This window comes from Typopeltis vanoorti, chromosome 1, assembly GCF_054136105.1.
Source record: "Typopeltis vanoorti isolate ZY-2024b chromosome 1, IOZ_Tvanoo_1.0, whole genome shotgun sequence".
Classification (NCBI taxonomy): domain Eukaryota; kingdom Metazoa; phylum Arthropoda; class Arachnida; order Uropygi; family Thelyphonidae; genus Typopeltis; species Typopeltis vanoorti.
Genome location: NC_143549.1, coordinates 44,727,928 through 44,751,070, shown reverse-complemented (window position 1 = coordinate 44,751,070; position 23,143 = coordinate 44,727,928). Strand labels below are relative to the sequence as shown.

The window sequence follows — 23,143 nt, the reverse complement described above, 5'->3', positions numbered from 1 at the left end:
AAGTGACTAAAATGGACGCAGAGTTTCGAGAGTCTCGCTCTCTTAGGTTTCTTCCGGAATTTTGCTCACATGAGGGGGACTTAGATTTCGGGGTGGTTTGTCCTGAGAGAGCATTTTGAGTCTCCGGAGAGAGTGCTTTCCGGCGTGGCCCGTGTGGGGCCTTGTCGATGGATGCCTTTCTCTGAAATATGAGCGGCTCTGCTCGGTGGTAGGGTGAGCCTGTCACTGAGTCGGCCAACGCCAAAGTTTGACGATATTTCAGCCACTATGGAGTAGTCTACGGATTGTTCTAATTTTTAAACAGGGAAGTTAAAACAGGGAACTTTACTTAAAAATCGCCCATGCACGTCGTAAGAGGCGACTAAAATAGGTACCCAGGGAGGGTAATGGATGTCAATGCTGTAGCCAATGAAGTTTTAACTGAGGCTCGGCTATTGCTGCTACCCTCCTGCCATGATCAGAGCATATAGCACTACCCATCTATACATTTTCTTCAACAGGGAATATCAAAAGCATTTTTGCTTCACCCATCTAGCCAAAAAAAAAAAAAAAAACATTCACTGTTACAGTTCGTTATGAGCCTTAGCCTGCAGGTCCTCTATCGCTCTTATAATCTTTCACTTTCATAATAGTCAAGTCTTGGATAACGTTATCAATCCATTTTAATCTCGGTCTTCCTTTTCTCCTTGTTGCATGTGTCTTCTCTCTCTTTCCCTCCCTCCATCTCTCTCTCTCTCTTTCTCTCTCTCTTAGCATTCTTTTTGGCAAACAGAAGTCTTCCATTTTCATTCTCTCTACATGACCTAACCATTCCAATCTCTGTGCTTTTATGAACCTAAAAATATCTTCTTCGTTTAGTATCTGACTGATATCTTCGTTATACTGTATTCTCCATACACTGTTTTCTTCAACAGGTCCATAAAATCTTCTTATAATCTTCCTTTCAAATTTCCTCAAACTGTATTGGTCTTTTTCACTAAGAGTGCACGCTTCGCTTTCATATGTAACCGCGAATCTAATGAGCGTTTTATATATAAGTATTTTAGTATTTCTGCTTATTAGCATATTTTTAATCATGCTCATATTTGCATAGTATGCTTTATTATCAGCTTGAATACATTCTTTAATTGCTATGATTGATCGTACCTCATTTTCAACAGTATTTTCTAGATACTTAACTTGACACGATGACTACATCATCAACATAAGCACATAACTGACTTGATTTATTAAAAATTTCCCCTCTTTGATCTAAATCTTTAATCGTATGATGTAAAACTATCAGGAATAATGTTGCTGATAGTGCATCTCCTTCTTTTACACCTTTATTAAATTAGAAGAGTTCACTAAATTTATTATCAATTTTTAACTTTTGCTTTTTTTTTCAATGTCATCATTACTAATCTGGCTAATTTTGGGTATCTCTAATTCTTTCATAGCTTTTTATAGATTATCTCTGTTTAGACTATCAAATGCTTGCTTAAAGTCTATAAATAACACATGCAGGTCTAGTGCGTGCTCAAAACATTTTCTCATCATCTGTTTGATAATGAAAAGTTGATCAATGATACGTTTGTTTGATCTAAATTCCCATTGGTATTCTCCTATTTTCTTTTCAGTAATTTCGTTAAGCCTGTCATTTATTATGGATGTGAGAATTTAATAACGTACGTTAAGTAACGTAATACTCCTGTAGTTACTACAAGCAAATTTATCTCCTTTTTTATAAATAGCATATATGCCAGCAGTCTGGCATTTCTTCCTTGGAACAGACTGTCGAAAATATATCCTGTAGTACCAAACATATAGAAACTCTCCGTGTTTCAGTAATTCTGCAACTATATTATCTTCTCCCGGTGTTTTATTATTTCTCTCTCTTTTTGTTTTTATTTTACCTTCAAGTTCACTAGTCGTCGGTGGTTTTCTGAGGGTATTCTTCTCCACATCAGTGTCCTTTCTTGTTTCTAACTGAATATTTTCCCTATTTCCTTCTCTATTTAATAAATCCTTAAAATATTCTGTCCATCTCTCTACTGTTTTCTTTTTTTCTTCTAATAAATTTCCTTTCTCATCTTTACATCCGCTAGTTCTTGGTTGAAATCCTGTTTTCCATTTTTTTGGACGGCAACATAAAATTTTCAACTTTCATTTTGGGTATTAAGTTGTTCCATTTCTTTTATTTGTTTCATAATCGTTTTCATTTTCTTTTTTTTTTTCTAGTTTATTATTTGCTTTTCTTCTAGTCCATTATATCTCTCCTCATTACTTCTAGTATTTAACTTCAGAATTTGTGCTTTGGCACTATGCTTCTCTTTTATAGCTGCATCACATTCTTCATAAAATCATTCTTTGTCACGAGTTCTTTTCACTTATCTTTTCAGCAGCCGCTTCTTTAATCCTATTTTCTATTCTCTTCCATTTTCCATCAATACTATTGATTCTATCAGCCGTGTTATTTTCAGTTTTAGTTAATTTGGTTTTTAAGTTATCTTAGTATTTCTTAGCTTCTTTTGTGTCATTACTAAGTTTATCTAAGTCCCTTAACCTAGACTTCTTTTTTAGTCATCTTTATCACATTTGATAATATTTCTCTTATAATCGTTTTCACTAAATAAGGGTCGCTGTCATAATTAGGGCCGATACCGCTCTTGATATCAATGACAGACGAGAAATGACGTCTCGTGACAAAAACATGATCAATCTGGTTTACGTGGTTCGTGCCTGGTTACTCTTCAAGTTCCCAGATGGCTTGCTTTATGTGTGAATGATGTGCTTCTTATGAAAAATTTGTTTCTGATTGCAAATTGCATCAGTAAATCACCATTTTCATTATTTTTATCATGTAAAGTAAACATTTCTGCCACTTCTTTTGATTTTCATCTTTCCCAGTCGTAGCGTTAAAGTCTCCCATGACTAATAGAATATCATACCTTTGCGTCTTACAGCAAACTTCTTCAAGTTGTTCATATAATCTATCTTTATCACTTTCTTCTTTCTCCTCAGTTGATGAATTAGCTGACTTCGTATTCCGACATACTACTTTTCCGTATTTCCGTGCTTAATATGAAGCCAGTACACAACTGCCCAGTTCGTTCATTGGGACCACTATAAATAATACTATAATGTTGTTTATCAATTCTCCCCTGTCTATCATTTCTTGTAGTGCAATGAGGTCTATTTTATATTTCAGAATTTCATTAGCAACTTCATTCATCTTTCCTATTTGTTTCATTGTCCTTATATTTCATGTTGCCATTTTGATATATCTTATTATTATTTTATTCTTATTTTTCTGCCTATTTCATAATCCGATCATTTCCTTTTTACCATTCCAGATCGATTACCATTGAGTACTATTCCGAGGTTTCGTTTGTATCGGTTTCGTAGCATAAAGATTTTTTTTTCATGTGATTGGGCTGCTAGCCCAATGCACAACCCTCCCCCTCCTTCAGCTTGGGATTCTATAAAGTTATTTGTTTCGCTGAAAAAACAGTGAAACAAATAACTTTATAGAACGTATTCTAAAATATGCTTGGTAAACATAACAATACTTGGGGGGGGGAAGAAACGTGTTAGCACGTGGAAAGGAAATTAACATTTAATAAAAACTCATATATTTCGTTCCCTGTAACATGAGTATCATTCGAGCAGAGTAAAATAATTGGTTGCAACATTCAAAATATGAACACACCAGAATGAATCAAACAGTATGAGCATACGTCCACGTATCTCGATTGCCGCTGAGTCACACAGGAGAAAACGCTATTAAAGTTTCAGGAAACCAGGCATAGTAGTGTAATTCACAATCAATTTTAAAATAAAATAATAAATAAATAAAATTTATGAAGAATTTATGGAGATTGCTTCCCAGAGATTGTAGATAGACAATTAGGATTAGGCGGTTGACGTAGTGTTTCACAGAATTCAAGGAATGGACGATCGAAATTAGTGCAAAATCTTTATTTGATCCGAATGAACACTACGGCTAGTGTCGATGTCATGAAAAACAAGGCTTAAATCCTCTGATTCTAGAAATCTTATGTAATCTTGGTGAAAATGTTCTTGGATTCTTGGATTCTGGTCTTAGAAGAACGGCCAGTCTGTCCAAAATAGTAAAGTTGACATAAAACAACAGGGTACTTGATCAGCACCATAGAAGCGATTCATTGACAGGTATATTCATCCAACTTCACACCACCTTCGCAAATGACAGATATTTTCAAAAATCTTATACACATAGAGCACCTAAAGCAAATGAACTTCGTTTTTTATTTGCTTTAGGAGTTATTGCGATATTGTTAAATTATCCTAATAGTTCTTGATGTTCCTAACAGTTTCAGGAACCTTGTCGAAGCTGATACTGCTGTATTGTAAAAAAATCTTCATAATCACTACATTTTGTAATCTTCTCTTTTTCTCATCAGGTTCCTGGAAAGCATCTTAATGGAAGTTTTTATCTCCTTTCTGCACGTTAAAATTGCAATTTACATCATCACCTGTTTCCAGTACAATAGTACATCTTTTAAGCTGTCCTGTCGTGTGTCACTTCGTTTTGCTTCTGCACATATTTTAAATCACCACTGTTACCTCCCTCGGAGACTTCAATGTTCACAACAGCATCTGACTACCCTCTTCTAACTACACAGATCAAGAAGGTAGAAAGGCTGAGACTTTTGCAATTACAAACTGTCCCCATGCCCACTAGAATACAAAACTACTCTCCAAACATCCGGATCTCTTCCTCGCTAGTAACCCATCTAAATACGCTATGAATGCGATCTGCCCTCCAGATGCTCAGACCACAATCTAGTGCAAATCTCATCCCCACGAAGTAATCCATCCACACCACTCGCATCAACATTACAATACCACTTGGTATTACGATAAAGCCAAGTGAGACAATTCTCGCACTCCTACGCCTCATTTCCTGGTTTGATTACTGTTTTATCCGTTTGAGCTAACCTGTGCGCAGAATGAACCCCGAAATTATTCTCATCAGCATAGAAACATTTATTCCCTACTCCACCCTAACCTTTGGTTCTCCTACAGGTGTGTCAAGGCTGTACAAAAGAAGAGTCTGGCATACCGCAACGTATTCCCACACCAAAGCCTGGAACCGATGCAAGAAAATTATTACCATATTGAAACTGATTTTGAGCTAAAAGCAGGAAACTTACATTCTACCCAAACGGCAGGCATGTTTTCTGGACTCTAGCCAAAGCTATTGTACGTAACTTTTGCCCAACACTTTTCCTACCACTATTACTCCCAGAGAGTAGTATCGCATCATCATCATCCACAGAACATATCAACCTCCTGGCTTCCCATTTCTTTTCCAATTCTTGCATACCTGATTATGGTAAATATCTCCCAACTATTCTAAACACTCAATTCTCGTTTGACCTCTCTTCAGAAAGAGATTAGAAAAATTCTGCGAAAATTGTATCCTAAAAAATCTCCTGTCCCGATAGCATTACTCCAGTTGTTCTAAAGGTTTATGTCCCAGAGTGACTGCCAACTATGCCGCTTGTTTACAATTTCTTATTTCTCGGAATCTATCCTGCAAACTGGAAACTAGCCCATATATAACTTATTTCTAAGAAGGGTGACAAATCTGTACCCTAAAACTGCCGGCCAATTTAATCAACATTCAGCACACTACCTTGAAGACTCTCATCTAATAAACCAATAGTATGGATTCCGTCACTGCCGATCAACAAAAGATCTACTAATCTTTGACATCCATCTCTGGATAAACACCACGGAAAGGTTTGGCAAATCTCAAGTGGCTGCCCTTAATATCTCCAAGGCTTTTGATCAAGTTTGGCACAAGAGACTATAAAAAAAACTCCCATCATATGATCATCCCTTGACTTCTACAATTATAGAAGCCAGCGTTAAGACTTAAGACTGGAAGCTCACTTCGAGTGATGGTGGATAGCTACTTATTTTCTAACTATTCAACTAATGTTGGGTTTCCACAAAACGCTTTTTTTTTTCATCTGCTTCAAGCGGATCTAAAAAAAAAACTATCGACTCCAGCGGACTGCCAATCCATTGCACAGTTTTTCTAATCGCACTGCACTGTTTGAAAACCCTTGCAAAGCACAATGTTATAACAATATTCGATCACAATGATGAATAAGGTACGATTCTTATTTTCATTTTCGAAATCGAACCATTATCTTGTAATCTAATTTTTATACCTCATTTTGTTTTCTTTCCTTTCACAGTAATCAATTCACTTCCATTCACAATAATCAATTTTTCTAAATTGAGTCATTTATAAAGGACGTCCATTCTTTTATAAATTTATTACAAATACTTCTGAAAAAGATAAAAGAATAAATTAGTAGTTGAAAAAAAAAATCATTTTAAACTGATAATACATAATTATCAGTTTAAAATGTTTAAACCACCTACTTGAAACATAATTATTTTCTCTTTCTCTCTCTCTCTCTCTCTCTCTCTTTCTCTATCTCTTTCTCTCGTGCGCGATCCAAAGCACACTACGTTCACAGTGCGTAAGCTAATATTTTCTGCGTTCTCTTACAGAACGACTCTAGCGGGCGGTCCGGTGGGCAAGCAACATCAATCTTCTGTTCCTTCCTTTCTCTGTCTCTCTGTGAACGCTTTCCTTCCTTGTGTAGTGGTTTATTTATTGCATCGCTTGTTAGTGCCCATAAAATATGGATGTTCATCATCTCCGATCTATCTACAAAATCTACAGAGCGGCATTTTCAAAGATTATCCTACTCAGCTTAGTAATCAGGTAAGAATCGTAATTTCTCTGCTAAAAATTTATTCGTCTAATACTTCGTTTTTAACACTGTTTTTAATCAAAGCGTTTTTATAACGTTATTAGAATAGAGAATTGTTCATTGCGCTATTTTATTGATAAAAGTGAATTCTAGATATTGCAACGCCCTCTACATTTTTTTTGTTTAAAATTTCATGCCACGTTAGTAGTTCTTTGTTTCACTTGTTACTCTTTATTATTAACATATTTTTATAAATAATTAAATTTGCTGAACATCCAAGTTTATTTTTAATTAACAAGGATAAATTGGCATCAAATCGTTGTACACCATATTTATTTTTCTATATCATATCTTTATTTCAGTAAAATCAGCCCTTTTGATTGGTAATTTACAATGGTTTGAAAGTGATAAATTGATGATAATGTACTATCAATTGGTTTTGAATGACATAATGAACATTAAAAAATATATAAAAAATAAATATACATACAAAAATGCAAGTTCAGTTAATTTCTTGTTTATTTATAATTATGTACACTGTTTGTAAACGAATTTTTAATGCAAAAAGAAAGGTAATTTGACTAAACGTCAGAGATAGACGGTATGAAAGTTTAATCACACATGAAAACGACTGAAGAACTTTTATTTAACTTACTTAAAAAACAAATGAATGCAAGCCGTTCAGAGTTTTCTGGACATGCGCATGAGAGATAGATGTATGTTCATCATAAACCGAAAACCTGCGTTTCGTCTGTCTATCAGTTTACTGCCGAGCATCTAAGCCAATTTTATAAAGTGGAATTGGCAATATTTGGACAGACTGATATCATTTTGTTTTCAGGAAAAAAAACAACATATTTATTATTTAAAAGCTCCCTATGTTATGTTTCTGTAAGAAGATAACTACAAAATACTTGAAAATAGTGCAGCTAAAGGTAATTCAGTTTTCTGTAATGGGTAAAACTTCAAATAAAACTAGCTTTTGAAAATATTGCAACTAATTGATAAGTTGGGATGTATCGGACTTGCTTTCTTCACAAATGGATTTGTAACATAGTTAGTGTGTTGATGTTTCTATTACAAGGAATTCATTCTTATTAATAATTTATAACTCGTGTGATATGCATATCTCGAAACCATCTAGACCTAAAAAATCAATAATAATTAAATTATGTTATACGAAGTGTTTTTTATAGAATCTCTTAGAATATTTTTTTCCTTTATGTCCTCTTCAAAATCTTTTCATCTATGCAAAATAAAATCTTTTTTAAAAAATGTGATTATGACTTTTTTTGCAAATCCGAGTTTCTGACATGTAAAATCTTAAGTCCATTCCTGTATAAGATTGGGAAAAAATCTCTGCATAGTTTTAAAAAACCTTATAAAGGTTCTTCGAATCTCAGGACTCGGATAGCTAAATTATTTACCAGTGGATACACACAATTAACGTATAAAATATACATTTGCTGAGTTCCCACGAGAGAGTAAAGGGATCAACAGATGTGTAGAAATTATCTTTAAGCAGAGGTGTTTTAAGTCTCCCTTTCTACAAATCCATTCACCAATCTCTAGCTACGATTATCTTTAGCTGCAGAGAATAATGCTGTTTCTGATTTCCACAGATTACTAATTTATGAGCATTCCAAAGATTAACATACCCCTTAGTGAAGCTAAGTATAAAATGAATAAACGTCTTAAGATTTGGATTTGAATTTTTAATTATTCTGATTTTCACCTAAAGTTTTCTAAATACCAAGATTATGTATAAAGACTAAATGAAGGGTAAAAAGTAATTTTATGGAATAATCTACAGACTGATTTATATTATTAAATGTATATTTCGGTAAAGCTAATAAGCCACTGATTTTTTTTTCCTTTGTGGAAAAATGTAACTTATTTCATGCGTTATATCTTTACACCTTTACCAACTGTGTTCGAAGTCACCCTTATGCTTTAAAACTTCTCTCGTAACTTTACTCTTATCAACAAAGTAATAATCACAAAGTTTATATTTTATTTGTATTTACAGAAAGTTTTAAGATTGTAATCCATTTTTATGCATACGAAGTTTATGTTTCCCCTTCGTTCTTTTCATGATGGAAAAAAAAAGCACCGAATCTCATGTTAGTCGGCTAACTTTTGCTGATATACTTCCTGAGGATCCAAGAGCTTACGACAAAATGAAACCTCCGAAGAAAGAAGGTAATTATTTGATGCTGAAAAACAGTTGTTGCTAATTAAGTATTACATTAGAATGTAATATCTTAATTAGCATCGTAGTAATTAGTATCTACATTTTGATAAAAAAAAAATTCGAATTTAAATTAAGAAAGAAAATCGTAGTATGTTATCAGCAGAAGGATAGAAATTGGTTCTATAAATGAATGTTAATTTCATTATCTTGGTTGTTTCACATCATTCTAGAATTATGATCTATAACTTACGCTATTTTGTGTTCCAAATTCTAATTCTGGAACAATGGTCAAAAATTATATTATATGTTCATATTGTAGTTTTGGGGGGGGGGGGTTTCCCCGAAAATCCTAGTTTTCAGACAGCACCTAATTATTTCCCCAAAAGACTGACACTCTTTCTTTCGAAATCATTAGCAGAGGTAGAGATCTGTTGTCTACGGATTTCTATAAATTTAATTAGAGTTAAAGAGTAATGCCTGCTCCCTTTGCAGAATAAATACTTTACAGGATTGATTTCTTTATATGTATTCTCATGTAATATTTCTTATCCAAATAAATCTTGCATGTTCACTCTGTTTTTCTCTTCTCCAATTTCAACATTAATTTGTTTATTCTGGACTAGCAAGAAATTTACTGAAATATTAATGAGTATTTTTTAACTCTAAAACAGTGATCGAACATAGTAGGATGAATAAGTTAGGTTATTTCAAAGTTATTTTAAAATGTTGTGTACACTTTTCTCGTGCATGTTATGTTCACTTAAAATCGAACACAGGTGGCTCCATCTGTTAGTGTTCAAATAAAACTTCAGTATTTTATATGACTGAACATCATGATGCTCCTAAAATGTTTGCGATTTGAAGGGACTATGAAAATCAAAAGAGGATTGATTGAAAATTTCAGCTTATTTAAGACTATGAAAGATTGATTCTCTTTGAGGTAAAGTGAAAAGTGGTAAAATTATAGAAAAATGCAGTTGTTCACTTGTACATACGTGAATTATTTCTTGCGCTGTATATAAATGTTTTAAATTCATATGAGATTCCTTCCCATTCCACAAAGCAACAAACAGAATCGCTTGACCATATCGAGCAATTTCCTAACACAAACCAAACGCTGTTTTTTCTTTAAAAAAAAAAATAATAATAAATAAATAAAAAAAAATATATATATATATATATTTTTATATATATATATATATATATATATAATATATATATATATATATATATATATATATATATATATATATATATATATATATATTATATATGCTGATGGGCTCCGAATTTCAAGTATCTAGAGGCTTTTGAAATAGACTGTATTTATTTAACCGAATTACATAAAGAAATAATAAAACAAAATAAAATAAAAGCTCAAAAATCTCAACTTATTTATCATCATCCATTCGAATGTAATTACTTATTATAACAAAGAACGAAAGTTTTAAAAGATTTAAGTTCACGCAAGCGTGGCAATTGGAGAACGTCAGAGGTATCTTGTCATATATTATGTACTAGAAGAAAAATGTGTTAATCCCTTCCCCTCCTTTTATTATAAAATTTAAAAAAAGTAAAATAAAATCTGATGATAACAGCGGATGAACTGCAGTCAAAAGAATACGAGATAAGCAGGAGAGTGGATGTTAATTTGAGGCAGTTGATATCAAAGCCGATAAGATAAAATATATAGTTGGTTGCTAGTATAGGCCAAGGGGTTTCAGGGATGATGTGGAAGACATACATCTGTCTTCCACATCATCCACGCAAATTAGTACAAAGGGTGCAGGTCAAGCAATTATTATGAGGGACTTCAACTGGAGATATAGACTGGAAGGAAGAGAGATCACGTGACAGGAAGGAAATAGAATTCATACACCTATTGAGAGATAATTATTTGAGGCAGCATGTGATGTAGAGGACTCGAGGTGCAAGAGCATTGGACCTATTCATAACCAAGGTGGCCACACACTGTCTCCGATTGGAAAAAGTAACCAAGTGGATTTGATTTAGGAGATTGCAAAACATGAGGAACAAGACCGTCGCCAGATTTGATCGCGCCCTGAGGGAAACAATTAAATATCGTCCCTGATGGATTATAAGACAAAACTCTCCACTTCCTATTTTTTTTTTATAAGAGAAACATTAATGCAAACCGATTACATAATAATATTAATTAAATGTTTGTTCTACGGAGAAGATCGCAAAATAAAACTGTTTATGAGTTCTTCTAAACTAAACGCCGTATATTTGTAAAATATCTTGTTGCCATAATACGACGCCTTCCCAAAACGGCTGAACGAGTGCCCTCATCTGTACCTATCGACGGTACAGATGAGGAATATTTGTCAAGAAATGTTATGTGTGACACTACAAGGAAGGTGATTATGAGAAGTTTAGAGGTTAGCTTGAAGTTGTGGCATGGCATAAAAATCTGCAATGCTCCTTAACTATCTGCTTTGGAGATAGTTAAGGAGCATCTAGAGGAAGCAATATTGAACTGTATACTTTAGGTATGGAGAGTGAATCAGGTGGGAGTAGGATGGACGAATAATATTATTAAACATCATCATCATCATCATCATCAACTACCATGGGTCCAATGCCCGTAGGTGTCTGCTGCCATCTTGATATGATTCTTCCATTGCATTCTGTTTTGTGCAAGATGACTCAATTTGTGTATAGAATTTCCACACCATTTGACGATGTCATCGCCCCATTCTCTGTTTGGTCTTCCGCTTTTGTTCTTTCCTTCAATCATTCCAAACAGCAACGTTTTTAATTTTCTCTGATCATTCATTCACATATATGGCCAAACAGACGTAGTTTCTTTTTGATTATTTTCTGGATCAGGTTTTCTTATGGTTGTATTCGTCTGTAGATTTCCTCACTTTCTGTATCCAGCTTATTCTCAAGATCTTTCTATGGCACTTCCTCTCAAATTCCAATATCCTCCTTTCAGATTCTCTCAGGAGTACCCAGGCCTCGAATCCATAGAGCATGCTGCTGAAGATACTGGTTTTTATAATGCTCAGTATAGTTTGCATCTTTATAGCTCGGCTCTTCCATATTTTGTCCATGACTTTTAAAATAGTTGTTGCTCTGGCTATTCTAATTTTTATCTCTTTTTTTTGGAGTAGAAGTCATGCGTCATGTGACATCCAAGATATGTGAAGTGCTCCACATTTTTCAGTTGAAATCTGTCTATCGTAACTCTGTTCAGTAACTCCTGTTGTCCGAATACCATTGTTTTAGTTTTTTCAAAATTGACATTTATTCCATATATTTTGCCTTCTGTGTATAGTGTTTGCAATGTCTGTTCCAGCCTTACTGCATCTTCTTCAATCAGGACGATGTCATCTGCAAAGCAGAGGTAGTTTATTCTTATTCCATTTATTGAAATACATCCACCTTCTTCTTTAATCTTATCTAGTGTTCTTCCCAGATGTGTGATGAAGATGATTGGTGATATTGGGTCCCCTTGTCTTGTGCCTTGACTAGTGGCAAACCAATCTCCAGTCTCACCTGCTATTCTGATTTTTGCTTGTGCTGTTTATATCTTTCAGCGGGCTGATCAATTTATTGTCCACACCATAGGATTCCAAGACAGCCCATGTTATATTTTGGTCAATATTATCAAATGCTTTTTGGAAGTCCACTAAATAGCAATATATCTTTTTGTTCTTTCTTCGAGCTTTCTCTGCTATTAGTCTTAGTGCGAATATTTGTTGCACTGTACTTCTATCTTGTCGAAATCCGGCTTGGTCATCCGCAAGATGTGCCTCCATATGCCCCCCTTCAGGCGCTCTATTAGTATTTTCATCAGCACTTTTCCAAGATGACTCAATGCAATAGTTCTGTAATTGGTGCATTCTAAAGCACTGCCTTTCTTATGAGGAACAACCAAGACCGATTTTTTCCACTCTTCGGGGATATACCCTGATCTCCATATTTCATTACATAGCTTATGTATTTCTTTTGCAACTGATTCTCCCCATATTTTAGCATCTCGCCTATTATGTTAACATTTCCAGGACTCTTGTTGTTCTTGAGATGTCCTTATTCACCTCCTCTTCCAAGATGTCATTTTCAAAGGTCTCTGCTGGTGGAGAGATTGCTTTTAGTTCTTTGATTACTTCTGTTGCAGTATCATTTAGTTGATTTTTATATAGTTCGCTGCAATATCTTGTCCATCTGTGTATGATTTCTGTCTTGTCCATCAATAGTTTACCATTTTCATCTTTGATTGCTACTGATCTTGTTTGCCACTTCTTATTGACATTTAACACTGTAGTCAGTGGTTCTGCTCTTGTATTTATATTTTGTTTTTCACTTGGGGTCTTAAGCTTAATTTCCAATATGTTCTAATATGCTGTTCTTAGTCTGTCTTCATTTAGTTTTGAGATGTCTCTAGCTTTCTGGAACTTTCCTTTGTACTTCTGTTTCAGTTTTAGTCTTACATTCGCAATCACTAAGCTGTGGTCCAAATCAATATCAGCTACTTGGAATGATCTGCACTGTTGAACTGAGGTTCTCCATTTCTGTTCTATTAATATCAAGTCGATCATATTCCTGTGTTTGCCATCGAAGGAGCGCCATGTCCATTTATGACAATCTTTTTGTTGGAAGTTGATATTGCAAATCATGAGATTGTTATCCGTGGCAAATTCCAGAACCATCTCTCCACATCCAAATTTTCCCATAACCTTTTCCCATCTTGTGTTATTTTTGCCAATCTTTGCATTCCAGTCTCCTCCAATGACGAGTATATCCTGCTCCGGCACCTCATCAATTACTGGTTGTAGATCCCTGTAAAATCTCTCAATGTTTTCATCTGCATTCTCTGCAGTAGGCACATATATTTGAATGGTTGAGATAGTAAATGGTTGGGCACCGAATCTTGCAACCATTATTCTTTCACTAACTGTTTTTTTTTCTTTCACTAACTTATTAAACATGAGTTGCGAAAAAAAGAATTGTACTGGGGGTAGGTATATAACCTACCCCCAGCATTCTAAAGGTAACCCAAAGGTAACCAACATGGTAAGGAAGACAAATTCGGGATTACTAAAAAAGATAGCCGAGCAGCCTCAAAGGAAATTCGAGTTCTTTTGTTATGTGGCAAGTAAGAGTATGACTATGGTAAGTAATGACTATGGTAGATTAACTTTAATGAATGATGATGGTTACGAAGAGACAGAAGAGAATAAAATAGTTCAGTTACTGAGTGACCACTTAGCAAGAGTATATCATCCAGCTGAGGTTATTGCAGTGTATGTGACAGAAACTTATGTGGTAACAGAGGTGGATGAATTGGAGGTCCTTACGATATTGCAGAATCTCAGTGTAAATACAGCTGTGGGATTGGATGGGATATCAACTGGGATTTTGAGAGAATGTGCAAGGGAAATGGCAAGGCCTTTGACTAGGCTCTTTAATTTAAATCTCAGCTCTGGTAGAGTTCAAAGGGAATGGAAAGAGTGCAAAATAATTCCTTTGCATTAGGGAGGTTCTAAGACCTCAGTAGCAAATTATAGACCAATTAGTATAATTTGACCAATTAGACCTTTTGACCAATAGAAAAATAGTTAATCAAGGCGATACGGAGAGCTTGCAGGGTGTCAGTTTAATGTCGAGAAATGTAAAGTTATTGCACTTTGGGATAAATAGATTACAAGCCGTTTATCACATTGATGGCACTGTTCTCCAGGAAATAGATGAAGCTAAAGATTTAGAGGTGGTGATAGACAGATAGTTAATGTTTAGAGGACATATTGCTATGGTGGCACATTCACTTGGCTAGTGAAGAACACATTAACAAGTAGAGATAAGGAAGTTGTAATTCCTCTTTATAAACCCATGATAGGCCTACATCTGGACTAGTGTGCTCAAATCTGGTCCCTGTGTTTCATGGAGGGTTGACGAAGTGGTGGAGAGGATTCAGAGGCGAGTGATTAAGATGGTGAGTGGAATGTTCTCTATGAGGATAGTTTGAAGGTGTGTGGATTGCAGAAGTTGGTTGATAGGAGAAAAAGAGGGGATATGATAGAAATATTGTAGTTGCTTAAAGAGTTTTATAAGACTGATGCAGAGGAAATGATTTGGTACTTGGCTGGAAGGGCCGGAACAGTGGGGTCATCCCTGGAAGTTGAATAAAGGTGTGGTAAGTAGGGGGTATGAGGACCAGATTTTTTGCTTGGAGAGTGGTGAATAAGTGGAATGGGTTGTCAGAATCAGTTGTTACTGCTTTGTCTATTTATGGATTCAAGGAGAGGTATGATAGATTGTATGTGGATAGTGTCCGCGGTGAGTCCTAGGTCTCTATGGAGGTGCCCATGAAACAACAATAATAAAATAAAGCTCTTTAAGTAAAACTACTCCATGTAACTAATATAACTGCTGCGCAGTTATTTAAAAGTTTTTTTACATCATTCCTACAATCAAGAGATCATAAAAACCCAGCTCTGAGTTCTGAGTCTCCATTTGAAACATGGATGTTTTGGTAATGCCTTTAAGTTGTAGATGAATTTCATTGCCCGATATGAGACCCTGCTGATGAATGGAATTGTGAAGTGGGTTATCCTGAAACCCTACACTACACCAAATGTCGTCTAGCGTAGGGTTTCAGGATAAACCATAACTTTTTCCCCCACTCACAGCACCAAATGTACGTCTAATATGCAGTACAACAGAAATAACAGCCTTTCATGAGAAATGGAATTCGCATTAAAACATAATAAAAATAAAATAAAATACGTGTGTATATGTATCTTCAGATGTAAAAGAAAGAACTAACAATCAGTAAAAAAATAGCATGGGACAATAAATACGGAGTTATGTAGCATCTAATTGTTGTGAAAGATGGCTCGTGTTCGAGTCCTGCGTGCTTGATGGTCAGAGCTAGGAAGCGATCAGATAAATTAATGCTAGGGTTTACATTTAGGTGTATAGGATAGATAATAACATTTCCAATAAATCTCAGATTTCCTTTTCCATTTTTGTCATGACACCAGTGTATGATCTCAGATTCATTTAACAAAACTTGGTATTTCAGAAACCAAAATAATAGCATTAATAGTATTGCTTTACTGTAAAAAGGGAAAAGTTATTAACAGTATCTTAATCTCTTTATAAAATTAAAACTGTTTCATTTTGAAAGTAAACTAATTATCCGAATAATTATGTGATGTATTTGAATGATGATTATCGGATACTCCACACGATAAAAAATATCCTAAGAAAAATAAATAAATAAAGATTGTCGAGCCAAACTCTCTACTTTTCTTACTGAGGTAAGTAAATAAGATAAAGTAAGATTTACGTAATCAAGTCTCGTTTCCAATAATGCACGAAGAAACCAATAAACTGCACAGCGCATTGGGTTTTCCAGTAATTTTAGCTCCATAAAGTAGAACGTTATTACCGAAATAAATATTTACGTAGCCATAAAATGTGCCATTATGATACTATTAAAAATAAACGTATTAAATAAAATAGCATAAATTCAATTTACAAAATTCCATGCAGAAATATAATTCAATTCAAATAAAAACGCATTTAAAAATTATTTTCATTTTCTCTGGTAAATAAATACGTGATTGGTAATCAGTAAAAATAATAGTAATTAACACAAACTCTTCATTATTCTTAACTTTTATAAACTGTGTTTGTCGCATGTTCTGTATACCAAGCATTCTAATTAAGATCTTCGTTTTCAGACCACCCTACTGTTGTGAACTTCCACGTGACAGTTATGGGACTAGATTCAATCAACGAAGGTTCCATGGTAAGAAAATACTTCAAATATATAATTAACATTAAATATATAGCAGTGTAATAATGACTTAAAAATATGACTTTATATAAACAAGTTTCACACCTAAATGTAATTTATATAAAAATTGTTTATGTACGTAAACAAAACGCTTTATGTTTAACGAGCAGTTTGCACGCTAGCAGAAGCTTTTGCGCATACAGAAATGGAAATAATAGAAGGTCTGTGTGCGTGACCACAGCAAACATTATCTGATGGAAAATGCTGTGCATAAAGGAAAGGTAAGTCTGGGTGGGTGATTAATCCTGAAAGAAAATTTCAGAAAGTGGACTTCATATAACAATAGATCTGTGTGTGTGTGTGTGTGTGTGTGTGTGTGTGTGTGTGTGTGTGTGTGTGTGTGTCAACATATATTATTTTGAATATTCTTAACATTGCAATATTACTTTGTCATCTTGTACGCAAAACTAGATGTAATATTTTGTGCTTCTAATAATAAAAGACCTTACAAAAACTTAAAAAAACCTATAAATTCATTAATATATATATATATATATTCTGTATACCAATGGATGGCAATGCTGTAGCCAATGAAGTTCTAACTGAGGCTCGGCTATTGCTGTTACCTTCCTGCCATGATCAGAGCTTTAATAGCTCAATAACACCTTATCCCTACACTGTCCTCTACGGATAACGGGGAAGATGAAAAGCATTCTTGCTTCGCCCCTTTAAGCCAGTCCTTATAAGGACTATTTCAAACTTGTGATGAGGAATTAATGATTGATCGACCCTGAGGTGCGGTAATTAATACCCTTGGAGGGTAATGGATGGCAATGCTGTAGCCAATGAAGTTCTAACTGAGGCTCGGCTATTGCTGTTACCCTCCTGCCATGATCAGAACTTTAATAGCTCAATAACACCTTATCCCTACACTGTCCTCTACAGATAACGGGGAAGATGAAAAGCATTCTTGCTTCGCCCCTTATTTCAAACTTGGTTATAGAATCGAGATACAGATCCATGCATGTATTTTCAAAATGTTATCAAATGCTGAAAGGTTGTTTTTACAAGAGAGTAACACATCAGAAAAGTAGGGGCAGCATTAGTACTCAAAAAACATAGATGTGTGTGTGTGTGTGTGTCAACATATATTATTTTGAATATTCTTAACATTGTACCATTACTTTGTCATTCTTGTACGCAAAACTAGATATAATATAGTAGAAATATGCAGCATAGGAGGAAACAACAGACATTACTGCGGTGTTAAATTGAGTTTTATTTAAAAACGTATTTTAAATCTTTCTTTATAGACTTATGCTGCAGATATATTTTTTGCCCAGACATGGAAGGACCATAGGTTACGTCTCCCTGAAAACATGACCTCGGAGTATCGCATTTTAGAAGTAGATTGGCTACGAAGCATGTGGAGGCCCGATTCATTTTTCAAGAATGCCAAACAAGTGACCTTTCAAACAATGACAATCCCAAATCATTATTTGTGGCTATACAAAGATAAAAAAATCCTTTATATGGTAAAGTAAGTGGGTTTAAATATACGTAGAGTAGCTATCATAGCGCATTATTAGAGAAGCTTTGGATTGTTTAAATGTTATAATTCAAGATAATGTTTACTTTAAAATAATTCAGAGTAACCGGCTTAACTGATCTTTTTCTTAACTGTAGGCTAACCCTTATCTTGTCCTGTGCCATGAATTTTGCTACCTATCCTCATGATACTCAACAGTGTTCTCTGCAAATGGAGAGCTGTAAGTACAATAGATAAAATAAACGTAATAAAATAAACAGTGTTCAAATACACATTTTATGTAATAGAGAAATATCTTGTTGATTATTACCTGAAAATTGTTTTTACTCTGGTTTAGGTACTTCAATGCCTTCCTATGATTTTTTCTGTCACCTCAAAGATACTATTAATATCTACACGTTCTTTAGGATCCTCGTTGTCCCCAAAAACACCAAACTCTGGTGCTTTTCCTGCAAAAGAGGCAAAAACGGTCAGAATAATACACGCGGTTAACAGGCTTATAACATTAGCCTCGCATTCTTCGCTGATTTCAAACAATAACAACATCAGCCTTTGTAACAAGAGCATCGACTACGTCTTTTGATTAGAAAGAACTACCGTTGAATTCTGTCGAAGACAAAAAAATCATTATAATGTCTTTTCAACTGACGGTAAAGTCCATTTCATGATAGAAGAGACATGGTTTTCCTCTCCTAAAAGGGAATTTTTCCCCCATCAAGAAACCTCCCAGTAAAATAACACACACACACACACGCGCGCGCGCGTTTACGGACGTTTTTTAACAGGCATAAGGCTTCACAAAACTCGAGTTTTGTGAAGAAAAAGAAATTCAAATTATTAAAAATTAAATACACTTTTGTCTACCAGTGAATAAGCGTATCTAAATTTGAATTTAATCTGTTTTTCTCCTGACTTTGCAAAATATGACGAACTACTTAGCCATGGACATGTCATATGAAGGCATTTTCAGGGGGTTCGGAAAAAGTGGGTCTTCCGAAATATAGAAAAATTTTCCTCAGAATGCACGCTTGATCAAATGACATATAAGAATTATTTTATTTATTTATTTATTTTATTTTATTTTATTTGTATTATTATTATTTTTTTTTTGCTGTTTATACAAGTTCAGTTTCTTGAGGAAGCTTATATTTTCCATACTATTTTCGTGAGAATATGATTCCAGAATTAATAATGATTTTTAAAAGCAATAAAACAGTTGAAAATGACAAGTGAATAGCCCTAATATTTTAAAATAATAAATGAATGAATACATTAATAATACTAGAGAGAAAGAGAGAGAGAAAGAGAGAGAGAGAGGGAGAGAGAGAGAGAGAGAGAGAGAGAGAGAGATCAAAGACCATATCATTTATAGAATAAGAAAAAGAAGAATTGTGGTACTACTGCCATTGCTCAATTTTTTATCGCAGGAAAATAATTAATAACACAATTCTGAGCTGAAAACATCTATGAGGGTGTATATAGCATTCCCTAATTTAGTTTTGTTTGATCGGTAGAAAACAAAAGCTCGATTTTAGGAGACGAAAACCCTCTTCTGTATGAAATGGATTTACCGTCAGTACATAATAACTGTATCAAAATTGACAGGTTGTTTATTTTCCCTTTTTTTAAATAGTTTAATATGACTATCATCAGTACAATGCTTTCTCACGATTTTGATATACGAAATTCCAGATCAATATTTGTGGAACGAACAGAATTAGCACCATTCTAAGAGTCTATTATTATTCAAAAAAAAAGTGAAATTTCTTATCATCGTTTCCGTCGAACAGAAAGCATACACATTCTTCCGACTTCCCCACCAATGCAGGACTGCCCAACTCTCTGTTTTATCGCATGCCCTATTTCTCTTACAAGTACTGACATTCTTTCCTTGACCGATAAATTTGCAGTTGAAGAAAGAATTGAGAGTCAACAAGTTCAAGTACCTGGGATTCATTATTAATGTGAAGAATTATTGTTCAGAAGACGTCAGAAGATGATTAGGAATGACTAAAACAACAGTCAGAAACTTGTCTAAAATCTGAATGGATGAATCTATCTCCACAGGAACAAAGTTGTGGATTACAGATGCAGTTGTTTCTCCAACAGTAACTTATGGATGAGATTTAGAAACTAAAGAAGTGTCTGATGGGAAAACGATAGCTGTTTTTGAGATGTGGTATTACAGATGGCTGAGAAAGAGCCTGAGGATATCATATACTGATAGGAGGACAAACGGATGGATGCTAGAAAGGATCGTCAAAAACTTTAAGGCTCCTTAAGGATAGTGACAGAAGAAAGTTTAAATACTCTGGAACATTGAAAGGATAGAACGTTTCAAAATAGTAATAGAAGGTAAAGTTCCTTGAAAAGAGGAAGGAGAGACCATTGATGAGATGGACAGATGACTGTGTGTGTGTGTGTGTGTGTGTGTGTGTGTGTGTGTGTGTGTGTGTGTGTGTGTGTGTGTGTGTGTGTGTGTGTGTGTGTGTGTGTGTGTGTGTGTGTGTGTGTGTGTGTGTGTGTGTGTGTGTGTGTGTGTGTGTGTGTGTGTGTGTGTGTGTGTGTGTGTGTGTGTGTGTGTGTAGAATGACTAAGAACTAAGATTCAGTGAGTTGAAGCCTCCAGAAAAGCATATAACAGGATCACCTGATGAGGACTGGTGTGGAATATCAAAGAGCATCTGAGTAACTATATGGCATCTTATATTGCCCAATGAGTAGATGGCTGGATGGATGTACCCCTCTGTTTCTCCTATTCATGTGACAACATTCCCAGTGCCTTGATATCCCGGGATTGAAGATCTTCCATAATCACCGCCTAAAATGGTGTAATTGATGCACAAATGTCAGTACACAATTTTCCCCCCTTTGTATGTTTTTCTTTACTTTCGTTTTAAAAAAAAAATAATTGTTCAAAGTCAAACAGAAATTGACCTTAATGCTCAGCATTCGACAAAGGTACTCGCCAAAAAGCCCTGTAGCTGAACACTGAAGACAACCTCAACCTCAGTACAACCTCCCCCAATCACAACTCCTACTGGGACATATTCAAAAATAATGGGAAAGGTTGGGGGCTAGCCTATGTTTTGTTTAGTGAGTAAGGTTTTGCATAATCGAGCCGTGTTAATACCATTCCTCGATAAGGTATGAATAATTTGGTTACCTATCTTTACCTATTATACACAAATCATCATGACAATTCAATTGCTAACACAAACACACTATATCAAATGCTTCCGCAGCCTTTAAATAACTTCGAATCCTTTTCTGCTCAATTCGCTACTTTCCACCAATCAACTACCACCTATATAAAATAAATTTGCTGAGGATAGTTTCAAACTTTTGCTAGTTCTTGACCTGAGCTTGGGATCTTTTTGAAGATGAAACTAACTAGATGATTCATCATTCACCTTTATGATGGCAAGGCACATAATTAGACGTGTTTCATAATCACAATTCACATAAAACTAACTTAATTAGTTTTGTTTTCTTTAACAGTGTCCCATACAATCGACGATCTGGTGTTCGACTGGGAAGAAGAAGTGCCTCTGGCCGTAGCTGACAACATTGAATTACCACAGCTGGACCTGATGAAAACCGAAAGAGGTGACTGCACGCAGGTTTATTCCACTGGTAAGTTTGCTATAGAGGCACTTAAAAGCCGTAATGTTTTAGTAGGAATTGTCACATCATAATACCCTTCGACTATTGAGACAGGATTAAAAAAACATCATGAAGAACTAAACATTGATATTTAAAAATTATGTAAGCTTTTTCTTTAAAATAATAAAACATTTAATATATAGAAATTCGTATATACAATCTTGTCAAAAGGTAGATATCTCTCAGATAGCAGAAAAGGCCTGAGACTATTTAATATGCTTTTTTCGCCTATAAAATATTAGTAGTTCGTGAAGATTCATTGCGATCTCGCATGACAAATGATTGCAGACATTTAATAATCAGCCATTTAGAAGGAAAGAATTTATAGTCCGATGCCATCTCTAGAAAATGTCTGTATATTTCGTTGCATACCAGTTAAGCATTCCGAAATCTCTCTCTCTCTCTCTCTCTCTCTCTCTCTCTCTCTCTCTCTCTCTCTCTCTTCATTATTGTATCAAAATGAGACGTTTGCTATATGTGATGTTATATTCTTTCAAGAACACGTCAATAATAACACGGATTACTCTATATTTTTCAGCAACAAATTCGCATCAATTTTCAAACAAAGCCCAATTGCATCAGCCCAATGCATATCCCAAATTTCTCATCAAAGAAAAAATTTGTCTTCTTCGCAGACTTTTGGATCCTCGGCAGATACATTATCAGTCCAACAAGCAAACTTACTGTACAATAAAAAAAAATCTTCTGGCAGTTTCCGTTTTTATTATAAATATTCATAAATATTCTATTATAAAAAATCTGGAAACACACCCCAACTCAACATCACCAGATTTAAAGATCGGTACTATCAACATGCGAAGCCTGAATGGCAAAGAAATGGAGCTAGCTGAGGAATTAGATAAGTACCAGATCGACATAATAGGGGTGACTGAAACAAAAAAGACAAAAACTGGTGAGATCTTTCTGAGCAATAAATACAAAATGTTATATTCAGGAAATGACAATCAAGGAAAAGAAGGAGTATCCATACTATTCAACACTAAATATGAGGCTAATCTTCTTGAATGGCAGGCAGTCTCAAGTAGAGTAATGCTTGCAAATGTGAGAATGGGGAACTGGACAATGAGACTTATTTGTACCTATGGTCCCACAAAAGGTTCTACTAAGGTAGAAGTGAAGGAATTTTTTGAGGCTTTATAAAAAGCAACTGACACAATGAAAAGGGAAAAGTTGGTCCTT

The 23,143-nt window shown here is 34.7% G+C and overlaps 1 protein-coding gene across 1 annotated transcript in view; it reads left to right on the top strand.

Annotated features, from left to right (window-relative positions):
* Nucleotides 1-8,926: 8,926 nt before the first annotated feature.
* LOC150109940 (glycine receptor subunit alpha-2-like) overlaps nt 8,927-23,143 on the top strand; it is a 39,028-nt gene continuing 24,811 nt past the window's right edge. The window contains exons 1-5 of the mRNA XM_090415875.1: nt 8,927-8,963; nt 16,674-16,741; nt 18,043-18,269; nt 18,416-18,498; nt 21,779-21,913. Coding sequence (XP_090272001.1) covers nt 8,942-8,963; nt 16,674-16,741; nt 18,043-18,269; nt 18,416-18,498; nt 21,779-21,913 — 535 coding nt within the window. The 5' untranslated portion in view covers nt 8,927-8,941. The remainder of the gene's footprint in view (nt 8,964-16,673; nt 16,742-18,042; nt 18,270-18,415; nt 18,499-21,778; nt 21,914-23,143) is intronic.